The sequence below is a fragment of the Schistocerca nitens genome, chromosome 7 (genome assembly GCF_023898315.1).
Source record: "Schistocerca nitens isolate TAMUIC-IGC-003100 chromosome 7, iqSchNite1.1, whole genome shotgun sequence".
NCBI classification, from domain to species: domain Eukaryota; kingdom Metazoa; phylum Arthropoda; class Insecta; order Orthoptera; family Acrididae; genus Schistocerca; species Schistocerca nitens.
Window position 1 is genome coordinate 374,981,151 of NC_064620.1, and position 18,197 is coordinate 374,999,347.

An 18,197-nucleotide genomic window follows, 5' to 3' on the forward strand; every position below is an offset into this window, starting at 1 on the left:
TAACGTAGCCTTTTACAATTGTGCTTACTGTTCAAAGTCTGATTAACAGCTCTTGCTTCTTCTGTGTTTCACATCATCTCGAAGAAGCTCTTCATTTTTGTGGAGCCCAATACCATGAAACTTTCCAATGGAGGAATTCCATGGTTTGAAACATGGCATAGCAGACTCTGAGACAAATACACGTGATGATCTAAGCATGTTGGATGGCAGTATCACTTCACCGTCCATCATCTCTGGAGTACCTTGAACAATGAAGAATCTGCAAACCAAGTGTGGAATAGTTTTAAATACATAACTAATTCATTCTGTGTGTCACTGCAAACGATTACCCAATTAAGGGTACAGGCATTCTATCTGTCCATTCTAAATTATAAAATAATTCTATATCCTTACACAGTCTTGATTCCATGATAAAATTACCCAACTGGCTGCTTGGAAATCTGAATATTCTAGAAATCTGATTTTAAAAGGTAGTCCCCCAGGCCCCCCGACTTCGAGTAGCCACTTTCGGTTAATTGTTTCCTTCAGCCTACATGAAACAAAATTCCAGGTTCCAGGTGTGAGTCAGTTTTCTGCATCTCCACTGAAGTGAGTACAAATAAGCATAGAACATTTTGAATGAGTGATGATATGGAAAAGTGGTACTTCGGTTTATTTATTGGCTATGTTATCCATGGATTCACACAGTGAGTATTGGCTCTGGATATGTAATGTGCCAAAATTTTACATGTATTTAGTTACAAATCAACATTTATAACAACACATCTGCAAATGAATTCCACAGTCACATTAGTATGTGACTGAGGAGGTGTTAACAGACAAAATCATTACAAACAGCCAGTGCAAACAGCTTTATCATCTGTGTACCACAACAGTCAACACATTCCTTTATTCCCGAATTCAGATTCAGTGAGATTTGTTTTCCATAAAACATACATATGTGTAGTCAGCTCATTATTAATACTGAATGCTATCTGAAAAACATTCACTACACTTAGTCATTTTTTCCATTTGTTTCACGAATTGGAAAAACGTGCAATTAATCTTCTTACTTATGTAGCATCTAACTTACTCAGAATATAATCTTGTAAATTATGTTTGCTGTTTGTCTTTTGTGTATAAAGACAAATACTCTTCAAGTTTTGCCATTGCCCAACACATGGACATGCTCTGTGTTGCTGTCTGCGGTAGAAATGTGTTTCTTGTAAATTCAGTCTGCAACATTAGAATATCTTATGAACTGGAGGAGTGGTGATGATCCTCACCATTTGTGAACTTATTCTTGTATGATGAAATTACACTTCATCATTGAACAGTTTTGTGTGTGCATATAGTGAGCACAGGAAGATGAATGGGTGTCAGCTGCAACCACAAGTATGTTTTTTGACTTCTGCTTTGCAAAACATACATTCCATGTACCTAATTTTTCCTTTCCATGAAAAACTTCCACACTGCCTTAAGAAGTGAACTTTTGGATAAAATATTCCCAGTTTTCAAGCCACGTCAGTTACAGTAAAACCCTCGAGCTTTTAGTGGCTAGCTCCACCACCATCGTCAGGAACACTTTGAGGAGCAGGCTCTGAACTCTATGCTGTCGCGTCCATCTTGCTTCCTTAGGTACATCGATGACACCTTCCTGACATGGCCTTATGGTGAAAATACACTGCAGCAGTTTGTGAATCACTTGAATGGTGTCCATCCCAACATTAAATTTACCATAGGGATTGAGAAGGATGGCAAGCTACCATTCTTAGATGCTTTAACTAAGCGGAAGGCAGGAGGATGGCTTGGTCACTTAGTGTACAGGAAACCAAAGCACATTGAAAGATATTTGATGCCGGTAGTTTACACCACCCTGTATGCAAGAAAGTGGTCCTGAACACATTAATACAAAGAGCCAAAGTTATTTTTGATGAAGACCACCTACAGTCTGAATTGCAGCACTTGAGGCACATGTTCAGAGAGAGTGGCTACAGCGAAAGAGAAATTGCAAATGCTTTCAGGTGTCACTGTAAAAGGACGTCTTGTGAATCGGCAGAAGAAGCAAAGCCAGCAGCTTTCCTGCCATACGGGAGGGCAACGAGCAGCAAGTTAGGACATCAACTGCAGAGACATGGATTGAGACCAGCGTTCCGGCCCGCCCCCAAGATATGAGATATGTTGCGCCCTGCTAAAGACAATGTACCGTATTTACTCGAATCTAAGCCGCACTTTTTTTCCGGTTTTTGTAATCCAAAAAACCGCCTGCGGCTTAGAATCGAGTGCAAAGCAAGCAGGAGTTCTGAAAAATGTTGGTAGGTGCCGCCACAACTAACTTCTGCCGTCGAATATATGTAGCGCCACACAGGCATGCTTTGTAGGCACAAAGATAAATACTGGCACCAAAATCTCTGCGTCAGTAAATAAATTTAAAAAAAAGTGGAAGACTAGCCTTTTTCCTCCGCCCAGAGTTTCGACCATTGCATTTTGGTACATCATCCAACGAAGTAAATACAAATTCTGTATTGTTGTTCTTCGAATGTAGCAGCATTTCAATGTACTACGAAAATCTGACTGGCAAGACTGTTTGGGATGTTTGTCAATATGGCCAACTCTACGTTCCGAATTTTTTCCTACCTGTGAGAAGAGATGGTTGCTAATAGGAGTTTTTATGAATTGTGAATCACATGTAGTATTCTCTTCGCCATAAGATTAATACGAATATAAACATTTTGCCATGTATTGTTTCGTGTTTGCTACTATCTCATTTAAATCCTGTCTGCCTAATAAACTACGAAACTAGAGTGAGACAACAGCAAACGCGGAAGAATATACATATCATGTCATGTTTATATTCGTATTATTCTTATGCCTGATAGTGATACAGTCAGAAATGAAGCACGGCAACTGACTAGATTTTTAGATCTAAGATGACTCTAATTTCTGTGCAGAATGTAATGAACTAAAGAGGCGCCTGCAAAGATTTTGGAACGGAGAAAAATTTTCGCTAAAATTTCGTTCAGAACATCATCTATCATACGCAGTCTGTTATTTGGTTCTTGTTGATTATTATCAAAGAAAGCAGTAGTGTAAGTAACAACAAATGTTTCGCTAATGAGACGACTCCTCTCTATTTTTTATTTGTAAGCGACGGTAGTGTGCACAAAAGCAAGCCACGCCGCGAGCGGCGACAGGCCGTAAACACGCACTATCAGAATGAGACAAACAATGCATGACACAGTGCAGTAATGCATTTTCAGCTTGGAGTGACGTAAACACCTATAACAAAGAGAACGGCACTTATCAGATCAAAGAAAAATAAGCAATCAATTCAAACCAGACGAAGCACGTGAAAAAGGAAGGCTATCCGTATAAATACGGACGGAGCGCGTGACGCGTAGCAATGGCCACCTGGTAAACCGTAACTGCTAAGCTTACGACTCGAACCAAACTACTACAGCTGTATCGTCATTCATTCGACCTAAATTGTGTCTCATATTACAACTAGACGAACTTTGTTTCGATTTGGAGGTGCGACCTAAAACATTTCTCTCCCCTTGAATTTCGAGTCTCAAATTTCAGGTGCGGCTTAGATTTGGGAAAATTTTTTTTCCTTAATTTCGAGTCTCATTTTTCAGGTGCGGCTTTGATTCGAGTAAATACGGCAACTCTTTGGGTGTCCAGTGTGTATGGTGTCCCTTGCAAGTGCGGCAGCATCTATGTAGGCAAGACAATTCGTACAGTTGCGGAGCGTTGCACCAAGCACAAGAGATATATTAAGCAAAGGGAACTCGACAAGTAAGCTATAGCTAAGCATTAGCTCGAAAATGGACACAAAATACGGTTTGAGAACGCGAGAGTCTTGGCTCATGATTCAACATATTGGGACTCAGTTACAAAAGAGGTGGCCAAGATTAGACTGAACAGCAACCATTTCAACAGAGACTAGGGCTACACACTAAATAGAGTGTGGGGGCGGGCTTTGGATGTTGAAAGGAAGCAAGGGCGGTTGCTTAATGCTTGTACGGAGGCGGAAACAGCAGTTTCAAATGTGGCGCCAGCACCCGCACTACCTGACATCACTTGGTCCCATGGTGGGCCGAGCTACTATGGGTTATCTAACTCTCTTTCCACACACACACACACACACACACACACACACACACACACACGCGCGCGTTGTTTCAGCCCTCTCTAATTGTTGCCAGCAGCCATAATTATAGGTATATAAACGGGAAATAGTGCCAGTCCTGGCAGTCAGTAGTTTTACTCCTGATGTTGATGGCGGAGCTAGCCATCAAAAGCTCGAGGATTTTATTGGAACTGACAGGGCTTGAAAACCAAGAAGATAAAGATCATGCTGCCACAAAAGACTTCAAGGACACAAGTGAACTTTTGCTACATCTTTCTTGCAGACCTGCTTTTAAGGTTTCTTATCTGTTGCTATGAATAATCATCATAAACATGCTGTGGCAGGCTTCCATCACTGATAAGTCTCATTCATCCTGTTCCCTTCGAATGTATAATGTCTTTCTAAATAATTTTAACCAACATGTTTTGTCTAAATACTGAATAGATGCTCCAGATGTTATCATAATCTGACTTTCGTGCAGAAATACCAACATGCTTGTGGTGCTCTACCCAATCCAAATCTTTTATTGCCATAGCCTCCATGTATCATTACTTGCTACGTTAGTGCTATGTTTTATGTAGCTCCATGCTAGCTGTGCTTTGCAGCATTTATTTTACTTTAACAAGCCTTCCTCAACACTCTTCCATCCGTACTTACACTTCTTCCCATTTTTAGCGTAGTCTAAGTCTTTGTTGATATAGTGTGTTGTTACTTTTTTATATTACTTTGTCATAAGGTAGTCAGATCATTTTAATGAAATGCAAGACTTAAAGGTAAAAAGTGGACGACATAATGTGAAACACCAAGCTACGAATCAAACATTGAAAACTAAACATTAACACTGACTTTATTTATTACTAGCTGAATACCCATAGCCCCCCACCCCGCGTCCATCTGCATTTTCAGAAATATAATACATTTCAAGAGTTAAAAAGTAAATAGCTTTTTCAAAGAGTAAATACTTCTCCCTAATTCATGTAATATTCTCCAAATTAATAAGTATCATTAAGCACTTACTAAAGTGGCTTATGTTCTTCCTCAGGTTTGAAGCTATTTCCTTACCAAATTTGATCATAATGGGTTCAGGGGTCCAGCAATAATAAATTTAAACATCATGCATGCTGCCGCAGTAGTTTTTCATGCAACTCAGTGTTTATGCCATCATATATCCTGAACTATGTGTCATACAATGGTGTACTTATACAGGTACATTCAGTGGCATATATGAACACATCTGCAAAGTGTGTAATAAAGAAGTAATAAATCAAAATGTTGTGCCTGATGCGAAAATGTTGTTAGCAATAAACTTTTTTCATTTCATCATTATGCAAGTGTGTGAGGAAGGAAAAGTTTCTTAAAGCTTTGAACTTACACGTAAAGTTTGTTGCAAGTCACTACATGCTCTCATCCTCAAATACTTGGATAATAAAGTCTGGGTATTTGCGTGTCATGGACTACACCTCTTTTTCACCTCCACCGTTACCCTTTTGATAGACAGGTGGTTCTTATCCGCAAGACGATTCTTTCCAGACAGTAAGTGATACGTGTACCAAGTTTGGATGAAATCGGTCTAGCGGTTTGCCCCAAAAGTTTACTTCAGAATTACTTAGTCTTGGCTAACCTAGCACTAATGTGCTGCAAGTGATGAAGCAGTCTAAACAAGCATCTTTAACATTGACAGAGATGGAAAAAATTTGCAAATGCTGTTTATTCTCCTGCAAGGATAGATGCACTTTCAAATCCTACCCACATAAAAAATGAAATGAGATAAAAAGTTGTATAGTTTGGATTAAAGGTATGAATTTAATGTAATCAAGGGAAAAGTTAATTAACAATGAACCAATCTAATGTGGCATTGGTTATTGGCAATTCAATTGAGTGACTAACACTGCATGTGGTGCAACACGTTAGCTTCTTTGGGGAAGAAACCCCACACACCAAATGTACATTTACTATTCAGAATTTTATCATGTATCTTTGGGAATGAGATAGCACAGAAGACACAAACAAATGCATGACCAAGCAGGCTTAGAGCTCCTGCCTCTTAGATGCCATAGAGCCTGCTTTGATTCAGAAATTGTCTACCTACAGTAATGAGAGCTCTACTACCACTGACAATTGTATACACCCAGCCATATTCTTATTAGACATAGGCTGTAAAAATAACCATTGTAATTGGTTGTTAATACGCAAATTCTTGTCTGCAGTTCCCATAGTACTAATAATGATGACAACAAATACAACAACAATCATCCTCAGTATGTTGGACACAGATTTTTCTGCATTCCTGTAAGGTGCCAACTATAAGGTTAAGATGTAGGCATATCAGGTATTTTATGGAAGTCTTGTTACCTTATTTTGATGACTCCACTTACCATTGGCTTTCTGCAGAAGAAATTTTAGTTCCAAAATTGAGAGCAAGTATTGGTTATGATGAGAGTATTTGGAATAAGGTTTCAGTTTGGGGAAAGAGATAATTGATTTCTGTGTGTGACCTTCTTAAAAGTTATATTGTGATTATTTATGACAAATTAAATGCCTTTGCTGGAGTGTGAGGTGCACCTAAAAATCACTCTTTGACAAAGAATTATAGCATTAAGTCTTCACACTTCCTGCAAAGGAATAAGAAATCTCACCTCACAAACATGCTCAAATCATGTGTAATGTTCTTCTTCCACAAGGAATCTAGTATTGTAGAGTGTTACATGTGCTTCTGCGACATTCAAAAGCAATGTAGGAATTGACAGCAAATCTAAGGTTTGTCAATCTGACAAGTTCAAATATCAGAGTTGCAAGAACACAAGTCATAAAAGATAGGGTGTCTAGCACATTTTGCTTGTTACAAGTGTTCAGTGCATGAAATGCTAGGCAAAAGGTAAGAATTATTTTTTTAAAAAAGGAAGTTATGGTTGCCACTTATCAGAATGACACTGCTTCAAAAGACAGACAGTTGTTTGTGCTTTTGGTCATATTATGATTTTTCCTGAAATATTTGAATCTGTTCATAAGAGCATTAAATATCTGTTCTAGCTTGTACACATGTAAAATCTTAGATTGAACAAAAAATATAAGTGTGGTTCCAGTATAACAGTCAGTGTATGTCTTAAACCACTAACTATGTAAGGAACAAGATATAACTCATTGTGACATATTTGACGTATGGAACTGCTTCATAATAGACATATTTTGGAATTCACAAAGTAATTTTGCTTTCGTTGATGCAGGTGGTTACGGACAATATCTGTGATCCTGTTCCTGAATAAGCAGGACCTACTGGCAGAGAAGATCAAAGCCGGGAAGTCCAAGCTGGAAGAATACTTCGCTGACTTCGCACAGTACCCTACCCCTACGGATGCAATGGCAGAACCAGGGGAAGATCCAGAAGTTATTCGGGCCAAGTACTTCATTCGGGATGAATTTTTAGTTAGTAATAATTTTTTTTAATTACTATGTTATCAGAGAACAGAACTCAGTAACAACAGTCATGATTTGTTTGATAAGTATTATTTTGTTATCGAGCTTGCTGTAGATCATACTAAATTCATAACTCATCAGTGCTCTTTCTTTTAAAACAGTCATATTCGCTTTTTTCTGGCAATGTGGTGACACGATATGCTGTGTCAAAGTGTGTTACAATTTTCTTTTTTCCGCTCTTAAATTAACGTAAAATGAAAATACCAAATCTTAGCCACAGACACAACTTGCCAGTTAACTATTTTTATTAAATAAAAATTAAAAATTAACAAGAAATGTTACTTCTTTGATGTGGTGTTCATAACTAAAAGATGAAAATGGCCACCCGTAGATACCATAAGCTAGCTGTTGTGCACAGGTACTATGGAAATCTTACGAGCTGAAGTCTCCTTGAAAAGGGTAGCGTTTAGGCGCTGTGATGAAAATAAGGGCACACCACCGTGCCTAGTAAAACACTGCAGTGTTCAAACCAACCTTAGAGTTGAGTGCAACTTTACTTGCTTTATAGAGTAATGAATGTAACACAAAAATACTTGGAAGTTTGACGATAATAGGGTCCACAGTCTTTATAATTTTTTTGAAAATGAAATCATTACACCATTCTTTATTGTGATTGCAGTTTTGACTCTTGGTTATTTTCAAGCTTTCTGAGAAAATGGGTCATCAAATATATTGCACATAATTATGAAACTGACAAGCATTGGAAGCGATAATTTCAAAGCTACTTCTGTGGATTGCTGGAAACCACTCAATAATATAAACCTCTGTCATGCTGTGTAAGAACAGTTGTATGTAGTGGTGTGTATTTGTCTGCTCATCCATATACCATACATGTTAGGAAGCTGGTGAAATGATGATATAAACACTTCAGTTTAAATTTCATGTAGCAAGCGTGGTAAATAGATCACGAAATCGGCAAAGGTGTAAACATACAAAGAGTATGAGCTATGGAGTGCAAAGATGTTACTGTATGGGATTGATATCATTTGGTTTGTGAAATGTGTGCTCAGATAAAAGAAAAATGACAGAAATATGTATTAAATAAAAATGAAATCCGCAAATGAGACTGAGAGAATATAGATTAAAAGTAGGTTAAAAGATAAAGTGACCACAAAGTTGAAATAAAACAATGCCTAGGAATACTATAGTTCAATTCTTTTATCTTGGCGGCTCGCGCATGCCCGCCCAGACGCGGGAGATTGCTGCGTTGCCAGTTGCACACAACGCATGCGCCAATAGAAGCAGCACCATAGCATAGCATATTTCGCAAGCTTACGTTTAGGGGGGAGCGCGCAGTTCACAATGTAAAGCCACCATGGCTGCATTAACCCTTTTGCTGCTACAAAGACGTGCTCCCTGCATTCCGCAGTGTGAGCGATTTTGTCACTGCACTGCTCGCCTGTGCAGACACATCATATTCCGACTGCTTTGACACTCTAATCATTCGATTCCACAAAAACTATTTGGCCCAAAAATTAGATTTTTACACATCTTCTTGACTGATGCCTTCCCCCCATAAATGACTTAATTTTGTTTTGATGTTCAATGCAGTTATTATGCAGCATTAAATATAGTAAACCATTGCACGAAATTTTGAAGAGTTTGCAGAGGTAAAAGTCCATAGAGTATACTTTCCGTATGGTCGATTTTAGTTGCCACAACGTTGAGAATGAAATGTGGACAAGATACCTAAATTTCATATAAAATTTACTGTATAACAATATCTCATTAAGTACCACATAGGTGTCGTATGTAATATTGAGAAATATTCCGTCTTTCGCGACTGTAACAAAAGTTTTATCAACACTGAGCACGTTTGGCTTTATTTTAAAGCACTTCAATCAATCAAAAGGAAGTAGACAAAATACTATAACAAAACTGTGGACTTACAAAAACATTAAGACTTGAATATATCGTCTATCAGTGAAATGCTCTGAGCTATGTCAAATATAATTTTTCTGTGTGGCACACACAAACATCATTTATTTCCTAAAACACTGATCAGCGAACACAAACGTTGAATATTGTGTTACAGCAGCACAAAACTACGAAAGGTGACTTGGCAATGGAGGAGACAAAATACCGTCCACTGAAGATGCTTTAAAAGAAAGAAACGCATCTGGTCTAAATAAGTCGTTTGTTACAGTTGCAGAAGAGGAATATATATTTCAGTACCATTGATAAAACTGCGACTGTGGAACAAAAACAAGAAAGAGAACATAAGTACCATTGTGTATGTGCCATACCTTTCATTGATTGAAGTGCTTTAAAATAAAGCCAAACGCGTCCGGTATAAATAAAACTTTTATTACAGTCGCGAAAGACGGAATATTTCTCAATATTACATGTGACACCTATGTGGTACTTAAATGAGATATTGTTATACAGTGAATTTTATATGAAATTTAGGTATCTTGTCCACATTTCATTCTCAACATTGTGGCAACTAAAATCGACCATACGGAAAGTATACGCTATGGACTTCTACCTCTGCAAACTCTTCAAAATTTCGTGCATTGGTTTACTACATTAAAATGCTGCATAATAACTGCGTTGAACATCGAAACAAAATTAAGTCATTTATGGGGTGAAGGTATCAGTCAAGAAGCCGTGTAAAAATCAAATTTTCGGGCCAAATAGTTTTTGTGAAATCAAATGATAAGTGTGTCAAAGCAGTGGGAACACCATGTGTCTGCACAGGCGAGCAGTGCAGTGATGACAAAATCGCGCACAGCGCGGAATGAGGGGAGCACGTGTCTGCAGCAGCAAAAGGGTCAATGAAGAGACAAAACACTAGAAATTTCAAAAAATTGCATTCAAACGAATATAATTCGTGAAATAAGGCACTTTGATATTGTTTTTAAATGATGAAAATATTAAGCACCACACAAGGTTTGAACTCATAACCTTTCGCGTATAAGCCGAACACCTTAACCGTTCTGCTAACGCAGGTCGTCTAGCTGCAGAACGCCTTAAGGACTCTTAACACATCATGCAAATACTGACCAACACTGTTGGTATGACTATGAATTACTCACGCTTCATCGAAGTACAATAGGAAGTAAACAATTACCGCTGTTCTTTATTGCGAAAAAGCGGTTCGTGAGATTGATACAAACACCTTTCCTTGCTATCGCCTGAATTAGTAGTCTTAATGCTTGTTTGGTTTAATTAATTAATAGAATATGTAGAATATGAAGCAATTGGTATAAAGAATGCTTTTTCCAGACTTTCTATAAAAGAAAGTCTGCTATCAAGACATTGCTTTTGTTCTATTACTTTATTTATGACTGAACGTTTCTAAAACTGAAGACACTCATCCATGCTCTGCACTGCAGTCGAGATCTGGCAACGTCGTTCTCTGTTCATTGGCTGACTGCGTTTTGTGACGTCAGATGCGCAGAACAAACCTAAACTCGGCCGCCAACATAAATGACGCGCACTTTAGTACAGAAGAGGGTGTAAAATCTCAGATATAGATGAAAATAGTGGTCCAGATATGTAAAACAGGTGCAAGTAATACATAAATATAGGAAAGATGCTGATTAGTAATAAGCATAGCATGGTCTAGAATATTTGCCAGAATTAACGTGGATAAAGTCGGTCATATTAAAAAAAAACTCTACATTTTAAGAAGTTCTTGAAGCAGTCCAGAAATTTTATATTTCTAAGGCCAGACTGTTCATTCAAAATGTATTGTGACAGGTCTCAAAATGCCCTTTAAAATTTGATGTCTTCTACATAATAAAGCTGTCTTCCTTTTCTTATTGTGTGGAGAATTTCTAAAGAGTTTTCAGTGTTATCTGACTTGGGTTTAGTTGCCCCAATATGGTTCATAAAAAATTATCACTGCTGTTACTATGTTCTCTAAAACAAATGTTAGAACTTCTAGAGTTTGTCCTATATAAAAGTTATTGCATTTTCCACACTTGATCTTACAAACACCAGATTGTGTGTAAGTGTTGTATACTATGATGGTCAGGCCTAATGTGTTGTCAGTATGGAAATTTATTCTTACTTTGGTGTTGTTATTGCTGCTGCTGCTGTTGTTGTTGTTGTTGTTGTTGTTGTTGTGGTCTTCAGTCCTGAGACTGGTTTGATGCAGCTCTCCATGCTACTCCAACCTGTGCAAGCTTCTTCATCTCCCAGTACCTACTGCAGCCTACATCCTTCTGAATCTGCTTAGTGTGTTCATTTCTTGGTCTCCCTCTACGATTTTTACCCTCCACGCTGCCCTCCAATACTAAATTGGTGATCCCTTGATGCCTTGGAAAATGTCCTACCAACCAATCCCTTCTTCTTGTCAAGTTGTGCCACAAACTTCTCTTCTCCCCAATCCTATTCAATACTTCCTCATTAGTTATGTGATCTACCCACCTAATCTTCAGCATTCTTCTGTAGCACCACATTTCAAAAGCTTCTATTCTCTTCTTGTCTAAACTATTTATCGTCGACGTTTCACTTCCGTACATGGCTACACTCCATACAAATACTTTCAGAAACGACTTCCTGACATTTAAATCTATACTCGATGTTAACAAATTTCTTTTCTTCAGAAACGCTTTCCTTGCCATTGCCAGTGTATATTTTATATCCTCTCTACTTCGACCATCATCAGTTATTTCGCTCCCCAAATAGCAAAACTCCTTTACTACTTTAAGTGTCTCATTTCCTAATCTAATTCCCTCAGCATCACCCGACTTAATTCGACTACATTCCATTATCCTCGTTTTGCTTTTGTTGATGTTCATCTTATACCCTCCTTTCAAGACACTGTCCATTCCGTTCAACTGCTCTTCCAAGTCCTTTGCTGTCTCTGACAGAATTACAATGCCATTGGCGAACCTCAAAGTTTTTATTTCTTCTCCATGGACTTTAATTCCTACTCCGAACTTTTCTTTTGTTTCCTTTATTGCTTGCACTTTGGTGTTATGAAACCTATTCTTTCAGAAATAGATCTGCTGTATGGTAGGGATAAATATTTAGTTTTAGCTTCTTCCTCTTTCTGCAATATGTTCTCATCAGTAGTATTGTGGTTCAGTAATTTTGCAGCAAACACACTATCAATGATTTGTCCAGGGAAACTGTTATTCAGTGCTGTATATCTAAGGATTGCTAGTTCTTTGATAATTTCGGTTTGTTCTAGGGGCAGACTGATTAACTTGTGAATAATAGAATCGAAAAATGCGTTCTTATGGGTTCTTGGGTGGCAGGAATTATTGTGGATGAGACCATCTGAGCAAGTGGGCTTATGATAGATGCCAAAACTATGAACGCCATTGTCATTCCTTATAGTCAGATCTAAAAATTAATAACTTGTTGCTTTTCTAACTCCATGGTGAAATGAATGTCATTGTGCATACTACTGAATTGTGCTAACATTATGTCAGTGTAACTGAGTGATTGTCTAAATAACACTAATGTGTCATACACCTGTACTATAATTTTCAATTTTATTAGCTGTGGTGGGGAATTTCTTAAAGGATTGACTTTCGTGACAGTTATTTGCTATAAAACTACCCATGGTAATGCCCCCTTGTTGTGAAAAAATTTCGTCATTGACCTTGAAATAGTAACAGGAGAGTATCAGCTGTAATGAGCTAATGATATCATTAATTTCTTGTACACTGATCTTCTTTAGTTCAAGAAGATTCTGTTCAATGCTTTCAGTAGTGTCTTGAATGGGGATCTTAGTAGATAAATTTACTTAATCAAAGGATACAAATTTATCATTAGCAGATGGGGATGGTTTTTAATTTTCTCTGATAGTTCAAGTGAACTTTCAGCGGTATAGTTTACTTCGAAAACATAGTATTCCTTAAGTAGTGATATAATTTTTTTCTGAATTTTATGTAGGGCTGTTTTATATAATTAACAGTTGGATGAATCAAGATGCCATTTCCATTGGTCTTAGATTGAGCATGTAAGGTAGGCATGCATGGGTTGATAACCAAGATGTGTTTACATCTTTTTCAGAAAAAATAAAATCACACTTCTTTACTGCTTTTCTGATGAAGGCTTTAAACTTGTTACGTGGATCATTATTTAACTTTACAATACCATTTGCAGAAAAGAAGTTGTGTACTTAACTAATGTATGTGTCTCGGTTGATAACAACCAAAGTGTTCCCTTTATCTGCCTTGAGGGTGAAAGTATTGTTCTCAACTAATTTCTTGTTAATTTCAGTGACTAGAGCAGAATTAACTATTTCTCAATTTTTGCCAAAGAAGTTTATGATTTGAAAGTCTTAGATTGTGATACTGAAATAAAGATGATTTCAGGAAAGATAACACATGAATCTACATCTACATCCACATCCACATCCATACTATGCAAGCCACCTGACAGTGTGTGGTGGAGGGTACTTTGAGTACCTCTATCGGTTCTCCCTTCTATTCCAGTCTCATATTGTTCATGGAAAGAAAGATTGTCGGTATGCCTCTGTGTGGGCTCTAATCTCTCTGATTTTATCCTCATGGTCTCTCTGCGAGATATACGTAGGAGGGAGCAATATACTGATTGACTTGTTGGTGAAGGTATGTTCTCGAAACTTTAACAAAAGCCCGTACCGAGCTACTGAGCGTCTCTGCAGAGTACTGGAGTTTATCTATCAACTCCGTAATGCTTTTGCGATTACTAAATGATCCTGTAATGAAGCGCACTGCTCTCCGTTGGATATTCTCTATCTCTTCTATCAATCCTATCTGGTACGGATCCCACACTGGTGAGCAATATTCAAGCAGTGGGCGAACAAGTGTACTGTAACCTACTTCCTTCGTTTTCGGATTGCATTTCCTTAGGTTTCTTCCAATGAATCTGTCTGGCATCTGCTTTACCGACGATCAACTTTATATGATCAATCCATTTTAAATCACTCCTAATGCCTACTCCCAGATAATGTATGGAATTAACTGCTTCCAATTGCTGACGTGCTATATTGTAGCTAAATGGTAAGGGATCTATCTTTCTATGTATTCACAGCACATTACACTTGCCTACATTGAGATTCAATAGCCATTCCCTGCACCATGCATCAATTCGTTGCAGATCCTCCTGCATTTCAGTACAATTTTCCATTGTTACAACCTCTCGATATACTACAGCATCATCCGCAAAAAGCCTCAATGAACTTTCGATGTTTTCCTCAAGGTCATTTATGTATATTGTGAATAGCAACGGTCCTACGACACTGCCCTGCGGCACACCTGAAATCGCTCTTACTTCGGAAGACTTCTCTCCATTGAGAATGACATGCTGCATTCTGTTATCTAGGAACTCCTCAATCCGATCACACAATTGGTCTGATAGTCCATATGCTCTTACTTTGTTCATTAAACGACTGTGGGGAACTGTATCGAATGCCTTGTGGAAGTCAAAAAACACAGCATCTACATGTGAACTCGTGTTTATGGCCCTCTGAGTCTCGTGGACGAATAGCGCGAGCTGGGTTTTCTTTTTCGAAACCCATGCTGATTCCTACAGAGTAGATTTCTAGTCTCCAGGAAAGTCATTATACTCGAACATAATACGTGTTCCAAAATTCTACAACTGATAGACGTTAGAGATACAGGTCTATAGTTCTGCACATCTGTTCGACGTCCCTTCTTGAAAACGGGGATGACCTGCTGCAAGAAGGGGTGCAAGTTCCTTCGTGTACTCTGTGTAAAATCAAACTGGTATCCCATAAGGTGCAGAAGCCATTCCTCTTTTGAGCGATTTTAATTGTTTCTCTATCCCTCTGTCGTCTATTTCGATATCTACCATTTTGTCATCTGTGCGACAATCTAGAGAAGGAACTACAGTGCAGTCTTCCTCTGTGAAACATCTTTGGAAAAAGACATTTAGTATTTCGGCCTTTAGTCTGTCATCCTCTGTTTCAGTACCATTTTGCTCACAGAGTGTCTGGACATTTTGTTTTGATCCACCTACCGCTTTGACATAAGACCAAAATTTCTTAGGATTTTCTGCAAAGTCAGTACATAGAACTTTACTTTCGAATTCATTGAACGCCTCTCGCATAGCCCTCCTCACAGTACATTTCGCTTTGCTTAGTTTTTGTTTGTCTGCAAGGCTTTGGCTATTGTTATGTTTGCTGTGAATTTCCCTTTGCTTCCGCAGCAGTTTTCTAACTTGGTTGTTGTACCACGGTGGCTCTTTTCCATCTCTTACGATCTTGCTTGGCACATACTCATCTAATGCATATTGTACGATGGTTTTGAACTTTGTCCCCTGATCCTCAACACTATCTGTACTTGAGACAAAACTTTTGTGTTTAGCTGTCAAGTACTCTGAAATCTTCTTTTTATCACTTTTGCTAAACAGAAAAATCTACCTACCTTTTTTAATATTGCTATTTATGACTGAAATCGTCAATATTCTTTTTTAAGATGCGGAATGCATTTTCTTTACTGTGTCATTATGGCAAATCTTCGAGAGTTTAATAAACTTTCTGACATGTCTTTAGGAAGGGGGTTGTCGTAAGAACTAATTTCAAAGCAACAAAACATATGTTTGTTTAATAAATGTCAAAGAAATGGAGGAATAAATGTCATGGGCTTTCAGATTTATCTATTATTCATAATGCTTTTTATTCACAAATGATGAATAGATGTTTTAAATCATGTGAGTGAATAATGTTCCAGTTAAATATTTTTGTATGTTATTGACAAATAATGAATAACAATTTTTATCTGTATTCATTATGCATCTTTTAAATAAATTTGGCCTAACTCTGTTGGTAAGGGAAGCACGTTGCACATGTGCACAATGCAAATTTTTAGCCTATGTGCAAGTGAGTGCAAGCTTGTGATATATGCATGGTTGTGAACATCCTTGTTGCTGTTGACAAGTGTTCAGTCACTCAGTGGCAACAGCGGTCATCTTTGGCAACTTCCAACGACATTTGCAAAATGTGCTCGTTCTCTTTGTCACACACTGCAGGCATGTACGGACCACGTGCTTGCAGAGCTCTAATAGACGCCAAAGGTAGAAAGCAACAGAAAATGGGAAGTGTATGCCCTGTATTCAAAAACTTAATTTTGGAAATACCAAAACTTCCGATATTGTCATCGGCTTTGACCCTTGATGATATCAAGAAGGTGGACACAACCATATAACCTTAGCCAATATGGCAACCATAACATCATAGATTTAATACTACTGACAAAATTAACATAAATTCAAAATTTAATCATAACCAGAATGAGATTTTCACTCTGCAGCGGAGTGTGCGCTGATATGAAACTTCCTGGCAGATTAAAACTGTGTGCCCGACCGAGACTCGAACTCGGGAGTGCTAGTTCTGCAAGTTTCGCAGGAGAACTTCTGTAAAGTTTGGAAGGTAGGAGACGAGATACTGGCAGAAGTAAAGCTGTGGGTACCGGGCGTGAGTCGTGCTTCGGTAGCTCAGTTGGTAGAGCACTTGCCCGCGAAAGGCAAAGGTCCCGAGTTCGAGTCTCGGTCGGGCACACAGTTTTAATCTGCCAGGAAGTTTCATATCAGCGCACACTCCGCTGCAGAGTGAAAATCTCATTCCTGAAACATCCCCCAGGCTGTGGCTAAGCCATGTCTCCGCTATATCCTTTCTTTCAGGAGTGCTAGTTCTGCAAGTTTCGCAGGAGAACTTCTGTAAAGTTTGGAAGGTAGGAGACGAGATACTGGCAGAAGTAAAGCTGTGGGTACCGGGCGTGAGTCGTGCTTCGGTAGCTCAGTTGGTAGAGCACTTGCCCGCGAAAGGCACAGGTCCCGAGTTCGAGTCTCAGGCGGGCACACAGTTTTAATCTGCCAGGAAGTTTCATAATCATAACCATTTGAAGACAACGAACTAATGGACCACCGATGGGAAATGGGAGGTTACCACTGGAAAAAAACAAAACAATAGACTTTCCTAAGCCAACACATGTGTCCAAACAAAAAAATTATGTAAAAATCAGTCATGCCAACATTAAATAAAGGCCACATAAAAGCCACACAGTTTAGTATCATCATCACCAGTTAAGGCTATGTAAAACTTTAGAGTACATCCAGAGCTAATTTCAGGAGATTGACATATTTTAGAATCATTTCAGTGGTACTGAAAGGTAGATAAAAGTACATCTACTAATGGAAAAATGATGCAAGTTCATTTTACGTATTCTCAGTGAGCTTTCCATGTGAAGTTGGTAGACAGAGATTCCGAAATCAGATACTGGATTGTAAGGCGTACCCAGGAGCAGATATAGACTCGGATCACAATATAGTAGTGATGAAGAGTAGGCTTAAGTTCAAAACATTAGTCAGGAAGAATCAATATGCAAAGAAGTGGGATACGGAAGTACTAAGGAATGACGAGATACCTTTGAAGTTCTCTTACGCTATAGATACAGCAGTAAGGAATAGCGAAGTAGGCAGTACAGTTGAAGAGGAATGGACATCTCTAAAAAGGGCCATCACAGAAGTTGGGAAGGAAAACATAGGTACAAAGAAGGTAGCTGTGAAGAAACCATGGGTAACAGAAGAAATACTTCAGTTGATTGATGAAAGGAGGAAGTACAAACATGTTCCGGGAAAATCGGGAATACAGAAATACAAGTCGCTGATGAATGAAATAAATAGGAAGTGCAGGGAAGCTAAG

General features: G+C 38.3%; 1 protein-coding gene across 1 annotated transcript in view; it reads left to right on the forward strand.

The window, feature by feature from the left end:
• Positions 1-18,197, forward strand: part of LOC126194806 (guanine nucleotide-binding protein G(s) subunit alpha) — a 412,531-nt gene that overhangs the window by 370,760 nt on the left and 23,574 nt on the right. The window contains exon 9 of the mRNA XM_049933120.1: positions 7,336-7,534. Coding sequence (XP_049789077.1) covers positions 7,336-7,534 — 199 coding nt within the window. The remainder of the gene's footprint in view (positions 1-7,335; positions 7,535-18,197) is intronic.